A 26,565-nucleotide genomic window follows, 5' to 3' on the forward strand; every position below is an offset into this window, starting at 1 on the left:
GATATTCTGCAACAATTTATACTGACAAGGGGTAAAAATTAATGGTCACATCTAAGGAAACTCTCATAACACGAGAAAGCACACAAATAAAATAGAGCCACGTGTGAACTCACAATGTCATGTTGGACAAAGCAAAGCATTATTCTATCAAAGGAGGTGTGGATGGCTCAGATATGATCCCCACCCACTCACAGAAATTAGCCAGAGATCAGGAGAGCAGAGGAGGAGAGAGACAGCCAGGGAAAAGACAGCTCAAGCTCAATGTTATCTCAGAGCAACATGTTAATGGTAACATCTAAGGAAACTCTCATAAAATGAGAAAGCACACACAAATAGAGCCCTTTCCAGGCCTATTTTGGCCTTTGAGGGAGGAATCACTGGGGCCAAGACTGGTTAGGGTTACCAGCTCCAGGATGGGAAATTCCAGGAGATGTTGTGGTAGAGTCTGAGGAGGGCAGGGTTTGTGGAGGGGAGAAGCCTCAGCTGGATATAATACCATAGAATCCAGTCTCCAAAGCAGCCATTTTCTACAGGGGGACAGATGTCTGTCATCTGGCATTCAGTTGTAATTCCAGGGGAACTCCAGGTCCCACCTATAGGTTGGCAACCCTAAGCAACCTCTGCGTGACTTGATACCACCTGACTCAACTATGCCTGGCTGCTTGCTACTCTTCAACAGCAGCCACCCTATGAAAGGCAGAGTGGTCTAGTGGTTGGAGCTTCAGAGTAGGGTCTGCAACACCCAGCTTCAAATCCCCATATTCCTGTGGAAGCTCACTAGGTGATTTTGGGCCAGTCACATACTTTCAGCTTAACCTGTCTCACAGGAGTGTTGTGCAGATAAAAAGGAGGAGCGGAGAATAATGTAAGCTGCTTTGGTCCCCACTGTGGAGAAAGTTGGGATATAATTGAAGTAAATAAATAATAAATATAGCTGAAGATCATAGGCAGATAAAAGGTAGGTTGGTGAATGGATGACAAGGAGATAATGAAGCAGGCAAAGAGGAGAGGATATATTTCCCATCCTGGAGCTAGCAACCCTAGCCAGGCTTGGCCCCAGTGATTCCTCCGTCAAAGGCCAAAATAGGTCTAGAAAGGTGTGTGTGTGTGTGTATGTGTGTGCGCGCGTGCGCTTTCTCATTTTGCCAGGGGGAGGGAAAGAGGGATTAGTGAGGGGAGGGGGAAACAGGGGAAAATTACATGCCACCCCACAAGTCACTGAGGGTTCCTTAGCATGCAAGTGGGCCTGGCCTAGTGGCTGACACCACACAACTGGGCCATAGTTTTCCTAGGTAGAGAAAGCTTAAAACAGAAGAGCGAAAGAATGTAGGTTGGCTGTTGGGTGGGAATGAGAGATGGAAGCAGGAACTGGGAAAAGGCTATGGGGACTTATCAGAAAGGAAAAGCAGAAATAGTGGCAAGGGGTGGGGATAAGATGCCTCCTGCAAGTCCTTGCGGGTTTCTGCTTGTGTGTGTGTGTGTGTAATTTTCCAGGATGTTTTGAATTATAATATATACATTATATATAATTCAGTGTATACATACATACTCACAAACACACACAATTCAGACAAAACACTTGACAACATTTATAGAGAAGATTGAACAGGGAGAACTGGATACTCACTGTTCCAGGCCTGGGGTATGGAATTCTCCCTTCATATTGAACCCAGCGGTGATCCACACTCTCCTTATGGGCATAATGTCCATTGAAAGCTGCTCTGATGTCAACCATGTTGTACATACAAACAGCGGAGCCCTTGAATATGGAGCTGAAAGAAAACAAGCAGGAACTGAAGTTTGCTCAGCACAACAACACCACTGATCTCAAAAGAGTGGCTAAGGGCAAAACTGGACAATGAACAATTCTCTTTTTTTTCCCTTTTAAAATCTAAGCTGCAGCAGCCAGAGGCTGCCAGATGGAGCAGAAGAGGGGCAGTGGGAGAAGGTGCCTAACCCTTTTCTTCCTTCAATTTATTTTGAAAAGATCTTCCCATCACAGATGCTTTGCGACCTTGTCCTCTATATCAGCTTAGAAGAATGTGCTTTTCAGGAGGGTGGCAATGGGAGGAAGTGTGAAGCAACGGGTGCCTCCCCACAGCTGCATCATATTATCTGACCCAAAAGGTCATAATTTTACAACTGTGTAAGCCATGCTCTTACTTACTCTGGCATAGCAAAGTAAGCTTCAAGATACCAGCTAATGGTCGTTTATGCATGGGTATTTTCACTCACATTTCCCCCCTGTCTGTCTCAGTTGTTCCTTGAAGTTATGCATGAGTTTTCCGTCCATTAGAGAGGACCTCACCGCCAGCCCTCACAATGTCCAGGTCTTCCCATTCCTCTATTTACTTGACTCTTCCATCATCCCTGAGCAAAGCCCGGGGTGAAATCCCCGTTCATAATGCAAAGTGCATAAGGCACACAAATTTGTTTTGCTCACAGTCAATTACAAAGCAGTATGTCCAGAGGTGGGGATTGAAATACTTCCTCGGAGCTCTTTCTGAGCAGAAGAAAGGCTTTTTAAAACAGAGGCTTGGATTCCCCCCCCCCTTCCTTTCAGATTGCTCCATTTTTTTTAATGTTGTTGTTCTTAAAATTCTTTTTTATGTGGCAATTGGGTTTGGGGGGGGGGATTTTTCTCTCACAGTAAGCACTACAAATAAGCCAGTTACAAAGCAGCATTTAAAGGGGCGAGACTTGGTTTGAGCTTGAAGACTGCTGGTGCATAGATTCCCAACAGGAAAGTGGGGGCCCAGCGAGCAATGAACCCCAGGTAAAATTCCCATACATAAATGACCAATGGCAGCTTGCCAATAATTGCTTGAAAGGGGAAGCACAGGCACCAGCCCCGAGAAGAGGAAGGGTGCAGTGTGGCGCCTTCAGTATCTGGTGCAACACTGCAAATCTGAAATGCCCAGCTGCAGCAGCACTATATGAGGCTGCTTCTGAATGCATCTGCTGTTGATGGTGTGGCTACTCACAGCGCAGAAGGTGCTCTAATACCTTGTTTGTTAGATACAGGAGAGCTTGTGCCTGCTGAGCTCCCTCTTTCTGGCTGCAGTTGGTTTGTGATTAACTGGAGACCAGAAACTTACTCAGCTGCCTAGTAGTTGGTATATATGCAAAGCCCTTGGCAAGAGGTAAAAGGTAAAAGTAGTCCCCTGTGCAAGCCCCTGGTCATTACTGACCCATGGGGTGACATCACATTTACAACATTTACTAGGTGGACTATGTTTACGGGGTGGTTTGCCATTACCTTCCCCAGTCATCTACACTTTACCCCCAGCAAGCTGGGTACTCATTTAACCAACCTCGGGAGGATGGAAGGCTTAGTCAACCTTGAGCTGGCTACCTGAAACCGACTTCTGTCAGGATCGAACTCAGGTCATCAGAAGAGCTTTGACTGCAGTACTGCAGCTTACCACTCTGCGCCACGGGGCAAGAGGATGGCCGCTTAGATCATTGTGTGCTTAAATTATGCTGCTAGGAACTCTGGAGTTCTGCAGAAGATTAGTGGGATTCTTCAGTGAAGAGACTAGCAATCGAACAGGAACTTTCCAGAAAGGCAGTTTGGTCGCCATTAGTTCTCTTTCCCATTCAATATGACCTGCTGGAAGTGTTCTGGAACGTTCTAAACCCAGGTGAAGGAACAACCGCACCCAACAGGTGAGTCAATGTTGTCATCTGAACGTGTGCTCCAGAGGCACCAACGTACTGATGTGGAAAGGCTTCTCTGAATGTAGGATATTTGAAAGGCACTGGTCTAAATTAGTATACATGAAGTCTAAATTTAGAATTGCAGTTTAAAATCAGGGACAGCATCCCCTCGGACAAATGTGGCCCAATGAGTGATGCCATTTGCTACCCCAAAGGCCAATGGGGGGCCCTTGGGTCGGTGGCCTCCCTTGTCAAAGGAGCCTTTTGTCAAAACTAGTTGATCATCTGTGGTTTAAACCTGCATCCTAACATTGTTCTCTCCCCTCCCCCTCCCCCTCCCCCCCCCTCTCTCTCACACACTCACACACTTTAAAGGGGGTTTGTAAGATGCTGGCACATGGTGGATTAAAATTATTGGCTTGTAACCACCAACAGCCTTGCTGGAAAAATATATTTTTGTTTTTATCTTGAAGGGGAGAAATAGGTGATGTGAGAGCCAGTTTAAATTAGTGGATGGAGTGTTGTGCCTGGATATGGAGACCTGAATTCAGAGCTCCCACCAGCTCAGTGTCATATTGACGTCCTGCCCTTCCTCCATGGAGCAACATTTTAGCTTTCTAAGGAGCTGTGAAAACAGTCAAGTGGAGAGAATGCTACTTATCTGATGCTTTTTAGCTGGGGCACAGACCTGAAGTTTGTTACCAATTGGTTCTCAATGGGTGATGTTAAGGTGTCGACTCTTAGTTCATAGTACTGTTGTAAAGGTAAAATATGATTAACTGTAATCAAATTTAAATCCTAGCAGGTGGCACAACCTGAACAGGGGTTATTTAAGGACATCTCCTGTTGACTTCATTTGGTTTGAATTAAAAGACCAAGGCCATACCTGGTAGTAGTGAAGACACCATAGACAACAGGATTCCTTTCATCTCTGGTAGGAAGTAAGAATATATCTTCTGTAATGGAGAATATGTCATTAAAAAAAAATTACAACATTAACCCCTGGAAACAAAGGCAAATAAAATTCAAATTCATCAATGTCCAAGAGTGGCATGTGCTTATATTTATTACATTGTACAGAAACTGTACTGAACCATAAGGGAAAGGCAGTGTGTAAATATAATGCCTTCAATAAATAAAGAGCTAAACTAGAGCAAGGCACAGGAGTTAATAGTTAAACATTGTCTAACATTACACACCTGAAGAATTAAATAAGTAAATGAAGTAAATCTGATAATATCTAACGCTGTAAAATCTGGGCCATATGATGGTTCAGAGTTAGTCTGAACTTCAAATAATTCCCTCCATTTTGAATCTGAAAAAAGGTGTTTGGGTAGATACTATGACAATCTCTTCTCCCAGGCTATGCACACGCACACCCCACCCCACCACCACTCTGAGCCTTACTTGTATAACTTTACAAACTCGCACCCACTAATTCAGGCCCAGTTCTCATTGAAGGGGAAAAACTATTCCTCAGCTGTACCACTTTTGGAATGCAGCAGGCAGCTAAGAAAATCCTTAGTATACTAGTTTTCTATGAGCAGGGATTTTATTTTGTATGGAGGAGCATTCAGTCTGCAGTCTAAAGTGCAGACACAGGTTTACCACCTCACGAGGACTAAGCATTAGTTGCCAAAAAAAGAGAGTGTGTTTCATTTATTTAGAACTTCTTGGTTTGCTCAGCCACCAATGGGGTAACTAAAAGCTCCTAGTGTGGTGGTAACCACTTTTGCAATTGCTCCCATGATGACGTCCATGGAACTCAAGAGAGATGTGCGATTCTGTCTGACGGAGTGTTAATAGAACACGTAGTACATCTCCTAAAGAACTGGGATTCGCCTCTACGTTGGGTACACTTGCTGGCAGGAAGGACCAGATGGTCAGAAGTTCTGCAGAAGACAAGGCAGGCACAAGAGCAACTGCACAGGCAGCAACAACTGTGACTTTATGCATTCTACTTGCACTGGGGGGAAAAACCCTTTATTTAAAATGCAAGTGAGGTAATGACAGAAGTGTGCTGGTATCAGTGTCTACAATGGGCATTCAAGACCCTCATTCAGTAATCACTAAGTGTATCTTTGGACAGCAGAATCCGTAAGTTGCTGCTTCTGGCGGGGTTCCACTAGGGTTGCCAGCCTCCAGGTGGTGGCTGGAGAACTCCTGCTATTACAATTGATCTCCAGGCAACAGAGATCAGTTCACCTGAAGAAAGGGGCCGCTTTGAAAGGTGGACTCTATGGCATTATACTCCATAGACGTACCTCCCCTCCCCAAACCCCACCCTCCCCAGGCTCCACCCCCAAAATCTCCATGTATTTCCCAAGCTGGAGCTAGCAACCCTAGATTCCACACAGGCACAGAGTGCCTTGAACATTAGAAGGTTGTTAGTTTGCTCTATATGCAATTTTCTTTTGCATAATTTCATCAGGTGCTCCAGGTACTCTTTCGTGTTACTCCTCCTGTGATGCACCTTGAGCCAGCTATTCATGGAGGCAGATAGTAGCTGATACTTTGGGAGAGAACCTACTGGGCTGGGTGTCTTCCTGAGACAGAAACAAAGAGCAGTGACAGAGAAAGCTCAATAGCACTTACGCAGCTCATCAAAATGCGTGTCGGCGCCCTCCGAGCAAGGGATCGAACACACCAGTCTCGTTTTCAGGAACGTCGTCCACTTATTTATCAGGCTACGCTGACCTCCCATATCATTCTAATTAAAAAGAAGGCAACAACTTCCGTTAGGAACCAGGGCAACTTCCCTACTAAACCTAAAACAGCTCTTTTCATCATTACTTTGGTTATTTTGGAAAACTAAGGAACCTGTAAAGGACATCCATTTTCCTGAAATGCTGTCTTAATCGTGGGCTGTCTGTAACAAACTTACCATCCAGAAAGAGCAGTAGCTGTTCACCACCAGGCTCTGGGCCACCTCTGGGCCTGCTGGACCTCCATGTAGGGTTGCCAGGTCCCTTACCTCCACTGGCAGGAGCTTTTCAGGGCCTGGCAGGGGTGCGCGATACATGTGCGCCTGACACGATGCACACGCACCCCCTGCACGCCATGCCTATGTCACTTCTGGGTTTACTCAGAAGCGACACTGACGCTCTAGCAATCTCCACCAAAACTCTATGGTTTTCATAGAGTTTCGGCAGAGGTTGCTAGAGCATCCGCGTTGCTTCCTGGTAAACACGGAAGTAACGTGGGTGCGGCAAGCAGGCGCACATGCATGCATTGCCTGCCAACCCTCAGCTGTTCGGAAGGCAGCCCGGTGGATTGGCGGGATTTTGCTCGCCACCACTGGGCATTGGCAATCCCACCTCCATGCAATATAGCCAATGCAAATAGGAACTACCCACCTGATTGACATTGCACAGGCCATCTGAGAAGGAACCACTTCACACAGGTGGAATCACATCATATTCGCAAGCTAGGCGTTCCCAGTGTGGTGGGTAGGTGCTTGTGGATATTTTGGCCCACCATGCGTAGCCAGTGAGGTGGATCCAACCATCTAAGGAGCCTTCCTCCAACTGAAGTGGTTCCTCTCCTCCACCAACTTAAATTACTCCCCCTCCAACAGAAAAGCCACTTAAAATTGGAGGAAAGCTTAAAACTTGAGCCAAAATGAAAGATGAGGTATGAATATTTTAATTTGTTAATTGATTAATAAACTCTGCTCAGTGGAATGGTAGGCGCCACCCCAGTATGTTTATTAGAACAGGCTCTGTTTCTTTGTTACCCTCTAAGTTCGATTTGTTCATTCTCTTGTAGGCCTCTCAGCCTTCTGGACCCAAATTTATTTCTGAGGGAGTGATCATTGTTCCAGCACAGAGAGTACACCAACAGGACCATTATCATGATTACAGGCTTGGCAGAACAAAGGTGGTCCAGGACAAAGCAAAATAATAAGCAACAAGAATGAGCTTGGCAAAAGCAGAAAGGGAATGCTGTGCACGATCTGAAAGAGGCATTCCAGGACTCAAATCCTACATCTTGCCCCAGGACAATGATTCTATTGGAAATCACCTTGCTCTGAAGCATTCAAAATTCCATTCTCAGATGCAGAAGCAGATTATATTTTGCATGCAGTTTACATTACAAGATACACAATCTATGTAATATTTTTAGAAATATTAAGTTAAATATTAATATGCTAAGTTAATTCTCGTGATTTGTGTTAAAATCTTACATTTTAATAGCATTAGACTTTTATCTAATTTTGTAATTTATATACATTTTGCAGTTTTATTAAGTCAGTTAATTTTATGCATAACGTTTGGCTGGTCAAACAGACTGTATCAATAAACTTACTTACTCTATGTAAGAGTCAGACTGTGACAACTGAAGCATGATTTAAGCAGCCGCTTGCTCACTCATGTATGGCAAGAATCCCTTCTTAGCAACCAAGAAGGGCAACTTGGGCTCCCTTCCTATCCCCCTCCTATTTTTGTTAACAATTAACATAGGACTGAGTGGGCTGATGTGCTGGTAGAAATACTGCCACGGCCCTCAGCTTGCAAGACCTGAGCAAGGCTATTAACAATAGGACGTTTTGAAGGACATTGATTCATAGGGTCGCCATGAGTCAGAAGTGACTTGACAACACTTTACACACACACACACACAATAGCATTTTTTATTGTTTCCAGAAACTGTAGCTCCCTGAGACTGAGTGCTTGCTGGTGGGGGATGATGGATAGCAAGAAATGCTGTAGATTCCTCCTTGAAGACCATGGACTTCCAGGCTTGCAAAACACTGTGGGAAGGGACCCATGCAGCTGAAAGCAAAGGAATATATTCAACTGTGCCACAGATAGAGTTCCTGGAAGCTATCATTGCTGTTTGCCCAACCTAAAGCAGCCCTCTGCACTATTCCCCCATCCCTTACAGCCGCTGAAGATCAGGATTTCTCAGAAACAACATGGAATTGGCAGAGATTACTCTTCTGTTCTGTTTACACTTGAGGGAAGCAAAGGAGAGTAGGAGAGATGTGCCAATTCCCATTTTTCTGCTGGAGCCCCCGTGTTCCATCCTGTTCCAGATCCCCTAACCTTCACTCCATGGGATGGTTTGGATCCAACGTTTTTGCAAGGGTAACAAAACATCAACAAATTAAAACAGTAGTATTGTAGAGATTAGCCAGTCCAATTCTGCCCTGGCTTTGATTTTGGAAAGAACTTAACTACACAAAACCGTTCGTTTTGAAAAATGAATGTTTAACCCACAAAGTCAAAATTAAAGATCCCAGCTGTTGGTAAGAAAACACTAAGGCTTATGATCAGCAAGAAATGTTCATCTTTTATGGAGGCAGTTAGCAACTGACCAATAGTTAAAGCAGATATACAGAAACCTGGCATAGAGGTCATAGGTCCTGGTGCAAAGACAGCATCTCTCCACCAAAAGTCTTCTTGGCAGACTTTTGCTGATAGTCTGAATTTTTTACTTTGTAGTAGTTTGGATTAATTTATAGTGAATGGCTCTTTTCCATTTCTTGTTGTGCTGCTGCTGACCTGTCCCTGCCTGCTCAAGTTTCTGCTGCAGCCAGACTGATCATCCCCTCTGGAGATCTATCACAAAGTTGTCAAAACAGATAACTTTAAAGCAAGCAATTTCTGTACACAGCATGGATCTTTTTTTTTATTTCATCAGAACCCTCCATCATTTCATCTGGGACATTAAACACACACGTCTGCATGAGACAGAAACAATGATCAAGAACATAAAAATATCTGCATTAATTCAGCATTTTTGTTCAGCAAAAAAAATGGCACATGAGAACACAAGAAGAGCCCAGCAGGATCACAGCAGAGGTCCTTCCAGTCCGGCATCCTGTTTGACATCCATTGTTTCAATGTTAAGGGCGCCAACTGGAATTTTAAAGCTAATAAGGTTTTAACTATAGTCTATATATTATACAGTACATTATTTTAATAGACTGTATTCCTGGTTGTTAGCCGCCCTGAGAATGACTCTAGTCAGGAAAGGGTGGGATTGAAAATAAACAAACAAATAAACAAACACATAAATAAAATAATTGCCCTGGGGCCCTGACCTGGATGGCCCAGGCTAGCCTGATCTCGTCAGATCTCAGAAGCTAAGCAGGGTCAGCCCTGGTTAATATTTGGATGGGAGACCACTAAGGAATACCAGGGTTGCTGTGCAGAGGAAGGCACTGGCAAACCACCTCTGTTAGTCTCTTGCCATGAAAACCCCAAAAGGGGTCGCCATAAGTCGGCTGCAACTTGACGGCATTTTACGCACACAGTTGCCCTGGGAGGCCATCAAACAAGACCAGGGGCTGCGAGGCCATGCCCTTCCCACTGCCAAGCTCCTTCTCCCACCATTTATTTATTTATTAGATTTATATTTCAACATATAAAAGTTAAAGGTCCGACCTCAGAAGGATGGAAGGCTGAGTCAACCTTGAGCTGGCTACCTGAAACCGACTTCCGTCGGGATCGAACTCAGGTCGTGAGCAGAAGCTCGAACTGCAGTACTGCAGCTTACCACTCTGCACCACAGGGCTCCTATTTCAACATATAACCAACATATAACCATATAACATATAATTTCAACATATAACCAACATATATTTCAATTTAGGATTTTTTGCTGTTGTTGCTCCAACATGTATCACCTTGCATTGATTCAAATCGAACTCCATTTGGCACATTGCTGCCTACTCCCACAATTTGGAGAGATTCTCCTGGAGTTCTTCACAGTTGGCCTTGGTAATTCCCATTCTGAATAGTTTGGCATTACTGACAAACTTGGCCACTACACAGCTCACTTCCAATACCGGATCATTTATGAGCAAATCAAAGAGCATCAAGTCCCAATACAGATCCAAGTGGGAACCCCCCCTGCTTACTTTCCTCCATTGAGAGAACTGTCCAACTATCCCTACTCTCAGTTTCCTATCATTTAAAAAAGGTAAAGGTCCCCTGTGCAAGCACTGGGTCATTCCTGACCCATGGGGTGATATCACATCCCGACGTTTACTAGGCAGACTTTGTTTTACAGGGTGGTTTGCCAGTGCCTTCCCCAGTCATCTTCCCTTTACCCCCAGGAAGCTGGGTACTCATTTGACCGACCTCGGAAGGATGGAAGGCTGAGTCAACCTTGAGCCGGCTACCTGAAACCAACTTCTGTCGGGATCGAACTCAGGTTGTGAGCAGAGCTTCTGACTGCAGTACCGCAGCTCTGCTCCACGGGGCTCCTATCATTTAACCAATGTTAATCCATAATAGCACCCATCCTCTTATCCCATGACAGAAAAAACATACTCAGTAGTCTTTTAGAAATCCATGTATATAATAATGTTTGCTGGATCACCCTTGCCCACACAACTCCTCTCATGACATGGCCGTTCTTGTCATTTCTTCATTGGACCTAAAGCACTTCTCACTGTATCATGGCTAAATTGCACTGCACGAGCCAGACATCTCCACTACAACAGAATACAAAATGCGTACTTTGTAATTCACAAGAACAGATGCCAGGAAAAATTACAAAGCACATCCGCAACGTGTGATTCTTAAATCTTACTGTAAGTGAAGATGACACACGTCAGGGGGGTGAAAGAACAGCTGAAAGCATCTTTTTTTGAACATCAATCAAACTTGAGGACGCTGGGAGATGCAGACGAATTACATTTTTAAAATAGTAATTACCCTGAGCAGCTGCATAAATCAATCCCGGCAACAAGTGGAATTTGAAGAAGTTGCTTATTAATTAGCCCGCAGCAAGTTATTCATTCTGGCTGATGCTTGTGCATTCCTGGCAGGAGCAGAAGGAAATAATTGGAGATCAAAGACAAAGAAGCTGGCAGCAGAAGAGTTCCTGGAACACTCCTTGCATAAGTAACTTTGCTGATAGCACTACCCCCAAATAAATCAGTTCTCCTCACCTCCCTCGCCCCAGCAACAAGAGGCTAAATTCACAGAGGTGTTCTATGGTGATGGTTTTTCTGATTTTCTCACACCAACAAGGTTATTTGCTTGAAACGTACTGTTATGTATGGCTCCCTCCAGTAATAGTGCTTCATCTCATTAAATCCCTTAGCAATTACAATGTGTGCATACATGAGAGCCAGCGTGGTGTAGTGGTTAAGAGTGGTGATTGTAGTGGCAATATGCGGAAGAATATTGTACGAGGAGTTCTAGGTTGACATGTCACATATTCCTCCATATTCCCTATATGAAAGTATAGTTTTTATAATGAATGTTAGTTTAGTTTGTTTCTGTAGTGTGTTGGGTTGCCAGATGTACTCCACTAGTTGATTAGGCAGTCTATGCTGATTCATGTAGCAGCTGGTGTGCATGATTAGGAAGGCAGGGCTGTGGGCCAGGTGTCCTAAGTCAACCCAAAGTACCTGGCTGGAGTGAAAAACCCAAGAAGGAGACGAACAAAGGGGCTTCTACACAGATCAGGTTGGATGCTGTGTGACTGGATTCTGGGATCTCTCTGGATGCTGCACACGGGGCCCCTGCAGCCAAGGAGGAGAGAGAGACTCATGTAAGGGGCTTCTACACAGATCAGGCTGGATGCTGTGTGACCGGACTGCTGACCCTGGGATCTCTCTGGATGCTGCACACGGAGCCCCTGCAGCCAAGGAGGAGAGAGAGACTCATGTAAAGTGTTATTACTTTGTGTTACTGTGTATTGTGGAATGTTGGGTTACTTTATAAGTAAAGCATTTCCTTTTCTCCACCTACTAGTATTTTCATTGCCTCCAAATCTTAAAGAACCTCTGCCTTGGCAGATTTGGAGCGGTGGACTCTGATCTGGAGAACCGGGTTTGATTCCCCGCTCCTCCACATGAGCAGTGGAGGCTAATCTGGTGAACTGGATTTGTTTCCCCACTCTTACACATGAAGCAAGCTTGGTGACCTTGGGCTAGTCACAGCTCTCTTGGAGTTCTCTCAGCCTCACCTACCTCACAGGGTGTCTGGGGTGGGGAGGGGAAGGTGTTTGTAAGCTGGTTTGATTATGGTGAACTGATCACTGGATCAGTATGGGGATTCTGCTTTTTTCAGATTTACCCAAAAAACAGGTTTATTATACCCAAATCTGAAAAATATCATAATTTTTGGTGCACTCATAGTTATCAGTCATTAGGGCAAAATAAAGCAAATCATAGGTACAGTATAGCGCAGGACCCAGTAGGTCATGGGCAAAGCCTGGTGGTTTTGTGGGTCAACAGTACAAACAAACAAACAAACAAATCTTTGTGGGGCAAGTTCTGTAATTTGCTTTATTTGTAGGCCCTCATCATCTATCAGAACAAAGTTGGACTAATTGATTTCCAAAGAAATGTAAGCCAAGTTTGCCAAAGAAAAATACTGCTACCACTTAAAAAAAAAAACCACAGTCTTCTGTTTATTATTCATTATGAATTTTGATCTCATATCACAGAATTTTGGTAAATGAAGACAATATTTTACAGCAATGATTGAAGAAATGTAAAAGAAATGCTGGCCGAGAAAGCCTCTGGAAACAGCCTTTGTTTGAGCTGCGTGTGGGAGACTCTTTATGCTCTTAAAGATTTCCTATTGTGTTGTTAGAGCAGCAAATTTTCCCATACTAGATCCATAGAATTATGGGGTTAGTTATGGAAAACATGACTCCTGAGTCAGAAAATGTTTTCACATCCTATCCGGAAGTTTTTCCCTGAATTGTTTTTGGAGTTGTGCCAAGTTAGGAAGTCTAAGCACACAAGTGTCAGGAAATGCTGCCTGTGTGATCCCAGCTAAATCAAGAAATCAGAAAAGAGGATGAACATCAGACTAGATTCACCAAGTGGGATGAGAAAAAAAGGATGTCACAGAATGGCGGCTACTGCAGTGCAGAATCTGTCATTTTAAAAGTATTTTAATTCTAGAAAAATGCTGATTATCGTGACACATGAAGTGTGTGGAAGGAGGGAGGGGATTTATATTGCCAGGTTCCCTGGTAGGGTTCCCTCAATGAACACATTAAGTTGCCTTGTACTGAATCAGACCCATTGGTCTATCAAAGTCATTCCATAAGGTGGGGGCCACAATGGAGAAGGCACATGTACAGGCAGTTGTTGATTTTGCCCAGTTGATTTTGCCCATTTGCCCATGTACAGTGCTCAGTTGGAAGAAAAACTTTTTTTCAGCTGTACTAACTTGTTCCTCCAGTAATAACGCTGTCCAGTATAACCCCAAGGTTCTTAACTGAGTTAGCAAGAGTCAGCTGAACTCCGTCAAAAGTGGGGACCACAATGTGCTTCAACGTTTCCATCTTCCCAACCAGCATGACCTCTGTCTTTTCAGGGTTTAACTTCAATTTGTTCACTCTCAGCCAATTCACTACAGCAGCCAGCTGGCAATTCAGGTCCTCCGCCGCATCACCAGAGGAGTTGGATAAGGATATATAGAGCTGATATATAGGGTGATGAAGTGGGGAAGTAACCCCCCTCCCCAGGATGGGCCAGCACCAGATCCCTCATAAACTGCACTCTTCTCACTGCTACGCCTCCTCCACCCCTGCATCACTTTGATATTTTGGAGCTCCATTCCAATTTCACATAATGCAGTATAAAAGTCAAGCACACAAAACACTCATATTTAAAACAGTCCTTTAGCCCCAATCCCCCACTAATGAACAAATCCCCACCCCTGACCAAGGCCAGACACCCATACAACAGAAACACGCTAGAGGGACAAAGGGAGTTACCGCACTTGTATTCCCAGCGATGTATTAAGAGTTTGAAAATGTTATAAAAAATACTGTTTGCACTTTCTATGTTTTCCCAGCGATGTATTAAGAGTTTGAAAATGTTATAAAAAATACTGTTCGCACTTTGTTTGGCCCCTTTAGCTGTGAAGACGTCTTCCAACCATTTATAAGCCGTGGTATCCAAAAACCCTTTTAAAGCAATGTTTTTTATAACATTTTCAAACTCTTAATACATCGCTGGGAATACAAAGGGCGGTAACCCCCGAAGCCCTGCGGTAGTGACATCACAGCAAAATAGCAGGCCCAACCAAGAAAGGCTAGGCGGAGGATGATTTTCACTCCTGGGTGGGGTGGGCTTCCAAAACGCTTCCCACAGTTGAGGGAGGCGCTGGAGGGCAGACAGTCAGTCAGACAGAAAGCAACTCTCCCCCTGCCAGGTGAAAGTGTTTGTAGAGAGACAGCAAGCCTCAGTGGTCCAAGCAAGGGGTTATTACGCATTTCAGTCAAAGCCTCATAGTAGACATTAGTATTTATTTTCTGTCTGTACCCTCCCTTACCCTTTTCGAAGACCCACTGAATTGGCAAGGCTGGAACACGATGTGAAGAGTGAGTGCATGCTGAGAGAAGCAAAACAGGACTGCATGTGAAATATGCAGAAAGTCAAGCATTGTTAGCTGCCGTTGGGGAATAAAACATTTGTTATAAATCCTGTGCAAAAGCTCACACCCCTCTCTCTTTTAAAACAAGGAACTGTACAAAGGCAATCTTGGAGCATGTTTGTTTCGCCTAGGAAATAATCGAGCTCTTATTGGAGGTGGGTGGGAAAAGCACACACTAGAAAAGGCGTGACAATCTTTCCCTTGCTCCTGTTTTGCCCAAGAGGAATGGGAAAAGCAAAAGGCCTTACTCACAGCCAGCTATTGCAAAGGGTTTGTGGGTTTTGCCTGCCACAGACTGAGGTTTGTGGTAAGCATGAATAGTGAATATCACATCATCTGCACGTGTTATTCCCCCCCCACACACTACATTTATCCTCAACCGCGCAATTCAGTTCTAGGAAACGTTGATAATATCATCCAACATTGCTGAATATTCTAACAGCTCATTTCTTCACTCTGTAGAGACTGTGAAAGGGGCTGAGCTGGGGTGCAAAGAAGCGACTTGGAAGTGGCAGAAGCCCTCCAAGGTCCAGCGTTCCAGCCTCTGAAGTTGCCACCACAACTGCTCTCATTGTGGTTTGGGCTTGCAATGTGATACAAGCCTCCAACATGGCTTGTCCTCCACTGGGCTGACACTCCAAGCAAGTGACGCCTGGTGCTTTTGGAGGCCGGTAGCTTAGAACATAAGAACATAAGAAAGGCCAAGCTGGATCAGACCAAGGTCCATCAAGTCCAGCAGTCTGTTCACACAGTGGCCAACCAGGTGCCTCTAAAAAGCCCACAAACAAGACAACTGCAGCAGCATTATCCTAATATAATAGGCATGCTCCTCTGATCCTGGAGAGAATAGATATTCATCATGACCAGTACCCATTTTTACTAGTAGCCACGAATACCCCTCACCTCCATGAACATGTCCACTCCCCTCTTAAATCCTTTCAAGTTGGCAGCCATCACAATGTCCTGGGGCAAGGAGTTCCACAATTTAACTATGCAGAATATACAAGCAGAGCATCACAGCAAACCAAGTTGTAGATAGCCTCTTCGTGTCCTCAGGCAAGTGAAGCAACCACAGCTGAAAGTGTGGAAATAATGGTGAAGGGCCTTCCAAAGTGCAGGGTGGGAGGGCTTAAATCCAATCTACATATGCTGCACGATGACGTGTAATAGTCCTGAGGATGTAGAGTGAATTGCACATTTCCAGCAGAAGTTACTTACTATTTTAAAAAGTTGGTCATGAGGAAAAAATAGCTTATAGGAAGTATGATTCGAGCCCATGTGTCCCCTTTAATGTTAGTTTTCTCCTTGCAAAGACTTAGTATGTACAGGAGCATTCAGAAATGCAGTTCTGCAGACTGAAGTGGTACATTTCATTATACAACCTATCAGCTTATCTGATACAAGTATGACACAGATACTATTTTCTTCCACGTTTTCCCATAAACAGTTCAACAGATCAGGATTTCCCTGAATCATTTGTTTTGTGGTTCATCATCAATTGAACTTTCAAGTATCCTGCATTTTTATTCTTCCGCTTTCTTAGGCTGGCAACTGCTTTTATTGCACCATTAGGAGAACAAAGTCCTTAATGGCCTTGGGCCTACATACTCGCAGGACAACTTCTCTGGCCATGTCCCACTGTAACAGCACCACGCATCAGAGCAAAGCCTTCTCAAGGTGCCACCCTGCAAACAGGTACGATCGGCAATTGCCCATTCATCTACATTCTCTGGGGCAGCTCCTACATTATCTTTCTGTCATTGCACAGAATGTTCAGAATTGTTCAGGGCATTCTTCTGGAGGAACACAGCTGTGATGTAATGGATCAGCTTGGGAGGTAACATCTATTAGGGATAATGTGTGTTTTCTTCCAGTCCCTCAAGCTCAGCTCCACTGCATTATGTTGTTTTACTAGGAATCTGTGCTTTGAGATTCAAATATTATCATTCAAATGTTATCACGTTGTAATCACTTCACAGAATACTTCTATCAGACTAGTAAACTGCCTTGCATTCCAGTGAAAAAGTCAGACAATAAATGAAAATAAATAAATGCATTTGTGACAAAATTTGCAGCATCTCTAGTGTGGAATAGTGATTAGAGTGCTGGACCAGAATCTAAATTTAGTGGACCACCTCAGGCCAGACACATCAAGTCCAGCCTACCTCCTAGGGTTCTTGTGAGCGTTAACTGTGAAATGGTACACTTCTCTGAGCCCCTAAGAGGAAGGGTAGGATGAACAGGAAGACTGCAGGTAGCAACTGTTAGAAAGACCAGATATAGCATAGAAACTGGGAGAATGAGGGCTGATCTGATCGGTCCCTGAGTCAAATACCACTAAATATCACTAGGTGGCTATCACCCACCCACTCTTTCATCCTCATCCCCAGTCTTCAGTAAGAAGATAATACCATCACACTTCATGAGGCTGCTGAAAGGATTTCTGTAAGACAGCTCTGAAAATGCTTTAAGCATTATTCTAATTTTTATTCTCTGCCACAAGAGCCACAATCCAGACAGACAACCCTGAGCTAAATTGACCAGTCATTTGACTTGGCATAAGACAATACGTGCTATGAGCACAATCCATTTAGGCACACTAAAAGGTCAAGGTCCCCTGTGCAAGCACCGGGTCATTCCTGACCCATGGGGTGATGTCACATCCCGACATTTTCTAGGCAGACTTTGTTTACGGGGTGGTTTGCCAGTGCCTTCCCCAGTCATCTTCCCTTTACCCCCAGCAAGCTGGGTACTCATTTTACCGACCTCGGAAGGATGGAAGGCTGAGTCAACCTTGAGCCCGTTACCTTAAACCAACTTCCGTTGGGATCGAACTCAGGTCATGAGCAGAGCTTGGACTGCAGTGCTGCAGCTTACCACTCTGCACCACTACAGCTCATTTATTGACTTCATCATGCACTTGAACATCCCTTCACTGAACTCAATGGGATGTAAAAGTGCTTAACTGGACTGGACTGAACTGAATTATGCCTACAGCAAAATGAAAGAACTCCCAATCCAACAGGGTAAGAAAGATATTTAGAGCAAGATTCCCAATATATTGCTGGACCTGAATCTTGAGAGATGCACATTATTCAAGTCAAAACTTGAACATCTGGAGAGTTTGCAGAGAATGTTTCCTGCTTTGGTTGTTTATGGGAAAGCAAACTTGGAAATGAGATCACACTGGTGACCATCTGCTTTCTTATGCCATCTCTCAGTGGCCTTAATTGATATAAAACATTAATCCGCCAGTCTGAAAGTCCATGAGACACTGTCTGTGAAAGCCTGTGGGAAAGGCTATTTTGAAAAGGTGCTCATTTGCAAACCCACCCAAGTGTTATCTATCACAAGACATTCTTCAAAGAATTGGTTCTGGATCAGCGAGCAGAGTGCTAAAATAACTAAAAATTATGTTACTGTCTGCATTTTCCTCAGAATGTCTGGGTAAGATCACCAGGAAATAGAATGGCTTAAATACTGGTACGAACAAGCAGATGTGTACATGAGGTAAGGGCTGTTCTTTTTAAAAAAATGTGTGCCCCTGTCACACTGAAGAACAGCCTGGTAAATCTGGCAGAGCTTTGGTATAAACTGGGAATTATCAATGTCTAGGGATACCAAAGTGTGGGTTTAAAAAAAAAAACAGACAGCAAGATAGCAGTTGAAACTAGAGACAGATTTTGAGCAGTCAGAGGATGGAGCTTGGTAACATGGGGGAAAGAATCATCAGAGGTATTAGACAATGCCCAAATGTTCCATGCCAAAATACCTTGGAATGCCAGTTGATGGGAGGGGTACAGTCAAAGGGAGGTTTTGTCCACTGCCCATTTTGGAGCACATGCTGGCCCTCTTTGCTGGTTTGAGGACTAGACATTTTTTTTTCTGCCTGACAGATGCCCTGCTCACAGAAATGAAAAGAATCCCAGTATACAAAAGACTCACATAACAGAGAGAAGGCAAAGCTAGAGCCCCTCTTTCTGATGAACAAAGAGCTTTTTAAATGAGGAGCCATCAGCGGCTCCAGGAACCTTTCACCATCTCCTCTTCAATCAGGAATGAAGTGTTGCTAAAAATCATGTTGACTAAGACTGCAATGTAACATGCTATTTATGCAATGTAACATGCTATTTATGCCATGTGAGCTTTTAATGCAGTGATTTCCAGCATGGTGCCTTGACTATGATGTGTTTCCCAGTTTCCATTTATTCCCTGATTCCTGGGGATAAAATACCAAAGGCTATGAATGGAACAGAAAACCAGGGCACTTCAGAACTCTCCCTAACAGCTGACCAACTAGTAAAGCACTAGAATCATTCTGGACCATGGACTCACAAGCTTGGCTGTAGTCATAGATCTGTTTATATCTCTGGGCGGCTTCTCCCTCTGGCTTTGCAGAAAATAGACCTTGGCCTTTTTCTGAAAGCAAACAGTCAAAAGCAAAAAGACAGTCCCAAGGAAGGCACTTGACTTGGAATCTCCCAATATTTTGAGATTGGCCTCAACCCAACAAGGCTGAAGATTTCTGCTTGAATGATATTGCTAGGCCAACAGCTTTCCAGACAGCCAGAAGGAACATGCCACAAAAAATAATTCTGGGAGAAGACAGTTGTACCTTGACATTGGTGATGGGTCTGAATTCTTTCTGTTGATGAATTACTTCAGAAAGTTTGGCGGTATATATTTAATTCATTGTTAACCCTCCTTTCTCCCCAATGGGGACCAACAGTGGCTTACGTCATTCTCCTCTCCTCCATTTTATCCTCACAACAACCCTGTGAGGTGGGTTAGGCAGAGAGGGTGTGACCGGCCCAAGGTCACCCAGTGAGCTTCCATGGCACCAGTGGGGATTCGAACCTGGGTCTCCCAGATACTAGTCCAACATTCTTAACCACTATAATACACTGGCTGTCCCTGGCATACTGTGTGTCAGTGTGAAACCCTGCGTGCATGAGAGACATATTTCAACATTATGAGGTCTGTTTTGTATCATGAACTTGAGAAAATGTAACATGCTCTCTGAAAGTTAATGATTTCCCCTCAAACTGATAATAAATTTCCTTATGTTTCAATGTACTGTGTAATAACTTAATAATAAAGTATAATAAAGCACAATAATTATATATGGGTTTTTTTCTTTGAACATTAGCCAGAGCAGCATGTTAAAATTCCAACATTATGCCACCATTTGATGTAGTGATGTTTCAAGGGGAGCTGTGAACCCATTGGACAATATTCACAACACGGGCTCCATTCAATCTTTGACAACAGATCACATCAGAAGTTTCCATACAGTCCAAGACAAATAAAATCATGTATTCTCCCACATGTGCCTCAATCATCCCGATAGCCATGAATGCTATTGTTGTTCTTACACTTCAGCACACCCCTACGCAGTAAGTTAATGATCTGTGAAGTGCAAAGCTGGGAGTCAGCTTTTCTTTAAAAAAAAAAAAAAAAAAGCAGCTCCTGTTAGGGGAAAAAATGTGTCCTCTTTTTAAAATGGCACTAAAGCCGTACTGAGACTATGTATGCACCTTTTGCTGAAATACTTTATAATGAAGCTCAGGGGACAGATAAAAGGGAGTGAAATTTCAGAGCTATCTGGCCTGCCGTTTGGAAAAGATGCTCTGCTGTGCTCAACAGGCACACAGACTAACAATGCCGGCATGCCTTTGACTGTTTAGAGAAATGAATGGTGAACTGTAAGGGTATCAAGATACCATTAAAAGATCTCTAAGCTTGTAATTATGCTACAAATGCTGTGCTATTATATTTTATGTCGGAATCCTCCGATACCCTCTTTTGATCGGAAGACAAAGGCAATGGAATAGATCCAGTCGAAAGCCCGGATGGAAATTAATTTTAAACAGGGGCCATATACTGAACAAACCAAGAGCTGAAAGTGCCAGAAATGTTGGTTGCCTCATTCCCTTGGGAGCCAAGCCCAGCTGGCGAGAAAGGAAAAGAAATAAATCTCACTCTTCCCTGGTGTAAAGAGCAACCCAGGCTTTGGCAGAGCCCTCCTTGGGCTCCTCTGCAGCTCATCCATATTTCCTTGTGTCTAGGCTCATGAATATTTTTTTTAAAAGGATTCGAGTCCAATAGCACCTTAGAGACCAATAAGATTTTCAGGATATAAGCTTTTGAGAGTCAAAGCTCCCTTTGTCAGACATGGGTACGAATGGAGATCTCAGAGTCTTTATATCACAGTCAGAAGGTGGGAGGGGTGAACACATGAAGCTGCCCATACTGAATCAGACCATTGGTCCATCAAGGTAAGTACTTTCTACTCATACTGGCAGCAGCTCTCCAAGAAGTCTTGTGGAGGTCTTTCACATCACCTACCACCTGCTCCTTTTAACTGGAGATGCCAGGGATTGAACGTGGGACCTTCTACATGCCAAGCATGCAGCTTGATTGTAAGAGAGGAAATGCTTGGGGATAGAATGCTGATTACAATATGTGTTGTACCTTTGCACATTTACAAGCATCCTTTACAAACCCCTCCCATCTTCTGACTGGGATATAAAAACTCAGAGATCTCCATTCCTACTTGAGTCCGATGAAGGGAGCTTTAACTTTCAAAAGCTTATACCCTGAAAATCTTGATGGACTCTAAGATGCCACTAGAGTCAAATGGAACTGTTCTGCTGCAGACCAGCATGTCTACTCCCTGAAAATATAAAAACAGGATTCTACTGGAGCCTCCATTACACCCCCTCCCCAATGAGGTTAAGGGAGCTTTGCCTGCATAGGAGTTTATGATACATTACAAGGGAGAGCCACAATCAAATCTCCACATTTACTTTTTAATGATAAAAAGCAGCTGAAGGTGGCCCAGTGTTGACTAAGACTTCAGCACAGAGGGGGTTTTTTTTGGGGGGGAGGGGGAGAAGAGCTTCCCCCTAATGACATTTTACTAATAGAGACTTGGGCCATCTGAGCTGCAATTAATGTGCATAGAGGGAATGAAGGAGACAAGTTCAACAGGGCACGGGTTTCAATTGTGAAAATGACACGCAGAGTAAACAACTGCTTTGGAGGGTAGACTCGATGTCATTATACCTCGCTGAAGTCCCTTTCCTCCATAAACCCTGCCCTACCCTGTCCCCCAAATCTCCAGGAATTTCCCAGTCCTGAGTTGGCAACCCTAGTTAACCCCATTCTCCCATAGCTGCTGTTCAATGTCAAAAGACAGTGGGAGATCTCAGCTCTCAGTTGAGAAGAATCCAAGGGCATGAGCAGGGGGGGATTCCTGGGAGAAAGGACGATAATAGGGTTCAAACAGAGAAACCCCAGGGCTAGGTTTCAGGCCCTGGGCCACCAGTGGTCAATCCCTATAATAGATTGACCCACTAAACATGGTTTCTCTGACTATGAAGCTAAGATGTGTCGAATCAGACCAGGGGCAGGCAACCCCAAGCTTCTGTGTGAAAAGCTGGCACATCTTTCTTGACACTGCAGGTTAGTTCTCCCCCCTCCCCCAAGCATCCAAGGAGAGCACCTGAGATGGGGATGTTACTGCTGGGGCTCAGTTGGCTCCCAGTGAGCCTGGCCAAGCATAGCCCAGCCCCCCTTCTTTGCAGACAGCATCTCTGCAGACAGTTCCACTTTCAGGCACTTGGGCCAAAAAGGTTGCCTACCCCTGATTCAGAATGTATCATCTGAATCAAGAGTAAGAGTTGGTTTTTATATGCTGACTTTCTCTACCACTTAAGGAAGAATCAAACCGGCTTACAATCACCTTTCCTTCTCCTCCTCACAACAGACACCCTGTGAGGTAGGTGGGCTGAGAGAGCTCTAAGAGAGCTGTGACTAGCCCGAGGTCACCCAGCTGGCTTCATGTGTAGGAGTGGGGAACCAAATCCAGTTCACCAGATTAGCCTCCGCTGCTCACGTGGAGGAGCGGGGAATCAAACCTGGTTCTCCAAATCAGACTCCACCGCTTCAAACCACCGCTCTTAACCACTACACCATGCTGGCTCATCAAGGGCAGGAAACACAAGTGATGCTGTCAGTTTCAAACAACACCCCTGCAAGAAACCAGCACAGGACTGGATACCTGGCTTCTGTGTTTATTGATAAAAAAAGGAGCAGGGATTTATGTGTGCTTGTGTATGTATGTATGCATTTGTATTTTTAAAAAAATGTGTATTTGCCTTTGAGCAGAAACCTTTTTTGACTTGCATTCAATATACCTAATCCTGCATGGGAAAATATCGCAGCACAAAAGCCAAGGCATGAGATGTGTTTCATCTGATATGAGTGGGAACATTCTTGTTTTCCCCAAGCCGAAAATGGCATGCCAGCTACCGCAGATAAGCTGCTGATAAGTTCTGTTTCCTTGCAAGCCCAATATCAAAGATGCTATTTGTCATGACAAATTATGCACCGCAGCCTGATTGGGAATGCTGAAAGAACTTCCTCTCCATTTATAATACTATCCCCCTGGTGATATGCAGACAGAAAGTGATGTAATTCTAAATCAGCATTCAGGCTTTTCTTTTCTTTTTTAAAAAGAAATACAATTCTCCATTGTAAAGCATCACAGTAAGAAATGTTAAAAAATGGTTTCCTGAACATGACTGTGAGGAGAAGCCACAGCTCCCAGATGCCATCCAGAATGGTGGGCAGGCTCAACCATTCAGCTCTCTCTCATTCCACTCATTCTCAGACCAACGAACTGCATCCCACACACACACAGTAGCTAATCATTACCCAGCCTGTTAAGCTGGCTTGAAATGGGTAGACATTGTTCTGTGCCCATTATGTCACAGGGGCAGACAGACAGAATGGCATATGATGGATTTTGAGAAGTTTAATGAAATCTAAGATGGTTCATGGGTAGGGCTGCCAACCTCCAGGTACTAGCTGGAGATCTCCTGCTATTACAACTGATCTCCAGCTAATAGAGATCAGTTCGCCTGGAGAACATGGAGAACATGGCCGCTTTTGCAATTGGACTCTATGGCATTGAAGTCCCTCCCCTCCCCAAACCCCACCCTCCTCAGGCTCTGCCCCAAAAACCTCCCACTGAGGGCGAAGAGGGACCTGGCAACCCTATTCATGGGGCAGCTGGTGTCAGTCTGTTGTGTAGGTTTGCCAGCTCTGGGTTGGGAAATACCTGGAGATTTTGGGGGTGGAGCCTGAGGAGGGAAAAGTTTGGAGAGGGAAGGGACTTCAATGCCATAGAGACCAATTGCCGAAGAAGACATTTCCTCCAGGGGAAACTGATCTCTGTCGCCTGGAGATTAGTTGTAATAGCAGAAGATCTCCCAGCCGCCACCTGGTGGCTGGCAACCCTGCTCTTGCAAGAAAGAAATTGTTCCTTGCAGGCTGACCTGTTGAGGCCAAACCAGACAATAAGGCTGGAGATCTATCATTAGATCTCTAATGAATCCTTGCATGTTTTTCCCTAATAGAAGGTTGGATGGCCTCCCTGTTCACAGCACAACTGGCACATACTCAAAAACCTTTTTAAAAAGGAAAACTTTTCTGAACATTTGAAAATGTCCAGATTGGTATTGTAAATACTTTGCACGTGCACAGCTTTCAGGGCTTTGTCACAGCTGTCTACCTCTCCCTTCACCTTATCTGTCCCAAGCACTTAAGACATTCCCCCCCCCCCGAGAAACCAACATTCTCATCCCCGAGGAAAAGAACATATCAATTTATACAATTTATAGGCTGTCTCTCAGTTAGAGATTAGCACCTCACAACCAGGACTTTATTAAAAAAAAATCTATATTTGGGACAAGTGCTAAGGAAGTCTTTGCCTATTTCATTTCACATCCTTGGACTGCACTCCCATCCAAATGTAAACACTCTAGATGCTAGAGAGCAGCCTATATTAGAAACTCTTATCTCCCATATCTCGCTTTATGTCTGGAGAGACATGTTTTGCATTAGGTCAGGGGATCTGTTTGAAGAGGCACATCCCCAAGGAGGTTTACCACATCAGTGAAACTGAGGCCTTAGTCTCTTAGGCTTTTCCATCTGTAGATCAGGTCTGACAAATTTCTGTTCTTCCTAGACCCGTCAGTGTTTCTACCCTTTAATTTGCTATATATAATCATATGCTAGTCTACTTCCCAGTATCCCTTCAATTATTCTTCAACTTGACCACACTTCTTAAAACAGGTCCTATAATCTATGACTGACTCACCTATATATTTCCATATCTATCCTTGTCCCTATTCAAAAGTATCCAACCTTTCTTCAGATGGTTTTCTTTTCTACCTGCCTTACTTGGCACATTCTTTTCTAACACCAGGTACAAGTTTCGCTTTCTTCAGTTTTATTTATTAAAACATTTATATCCTGCCTTTCCCACCTGCTATGGGGGTTCAAGGTGGCTTACAAAAGACAGATAAGCAAGTCATCATAACCACAGGGTAATCAGATTATATGAAACAACAGCACTAAACCAAAATAAAAACCCTTACAAACTTTACTCACTGCTGTGGCCCCTCTGAACCACAGTCTTACAAATGTCTCCGCAAACAGGCCAGTGGGGATCCTCGCTACTTCCTAAGGTAGATCCTTCCCAAAACAAAATGACTGCTAAAAAATGAACTTGAGTGATGGCCAGCCTTGTGGCTTTAGGGGAAGGCACTGACAGAAGGGAACAGAGAGGGATTGGAGATGGCACACAGGCTCATCATGGGAGAGGTAGTCAGCACACCCCAGCTTGTGTAGGGGTTTGAAGGTAAAACCTAGGGTTGCCAGGTCCCTCTTTGCCACTGGTGGGAGGTTTTTTGGGGTGGAGCCTGAAGAGGGTGGGGTTTGGGGAGGGGAGGGACTTCAATGCCATAGAGTCAAAATGGCCCAAGTGGCCATTTTCTCCAGGTGAACTGACCTTTATCAGCTGGAGATTAGTTGTAATAGCAGGAGATCTCCAACTAGTACCTGGAGGTTGGCAACCCTAGTCAAACCAGCCCCGTGAATTGGACCTGGGGGTGTATATATAACCAGTGGAACTATTTCTAAATGTGGAAAAAATGTGCGGCCATGGTTTTTGTTTGTTTGTTTGTTTGTTTAACCACAGGCAGCTTCTGAATACTCTTCAAGGGCAGATCCACACAGAGCACATGACAATAGCATGGAGTGGAGGGGCTCAATCAGCTGGAAGAATAAATTCTTTGTAAGTGCGTTTACCTTGTGGTAAACCCAGAACCTTGCAACATTTCTAAACCTTTTACAGGTGATGTCAAATTCAGCCCTATATAGGGTGGGAAAACAATGCCTTCCAAACACTCCACTTTATCGACCAGCATCATCTTTGTCTTGTCTGGATTCACTTTTAGCTAGCTCTCCTTTAGCAGCCTGAACATGTCCTCCATTCCCTGGCCCACCACAGAGAGTGCTGTTTCTAGAGGCGCATTTAAAGAAATTAAAAACTAGGTAGTACAAGCATGTGGATGATACCCAACCATCAACATGGGACGATCACACTCAAAAGTTTTACATATGAATTTAAGAACACCGACAAAAAGGACTGAATTCTGTGGAGCACCATGGGATGAGTCCCAAGCCACTA

General features: G+C 44.2%; 1 protein-coding gene across 1 annotated transcript in view; it reads right to left on the reverse strand.

Annotated features, from left to right (window-relative positions):
- The window catches only part of SEMA3D (semaphorin 3D), a 111,044-nt gene that overhangs the window by 40,887 nt on the left and 43,592 nt on the right, over positions 1–26,565 (reverse strand). Inside the window, exons 8-10 of the mRNA XM_056846855.1 lie at positions 6,256–6,370; positions 4,547–4,616; positions 1,628–1,772 (exon numbers count right to left, since the gene is read on the reverse strand). Coding sequence (XP_056702833.1) covers positions 1,628–1,772; positions 4,547–4,616; positions 6,256–6,370 — 330 coding nt within the window. The remainder of the gene's footprint in view (positions 1–1,627; positions 1,773–4,546; positions 4,617–6,255; positions 6,371–26,565) is intronic.

This window comes from Euleptes europaea, chromosome 3 (assembly GCF_029931775.1).
Source record: "Euleptes europaea isolate rEulEur1 chromosome 3, rEulEur1.hap1, whole genome shotgun sequence".
Taxonomy (NCBI): domain Eukaryota; kingdom Metazoa; phylum Chordata; class Lepidosauria; order Squamata; family Sphaerodactylidae; genus Euleptes; species Euleptes europaea.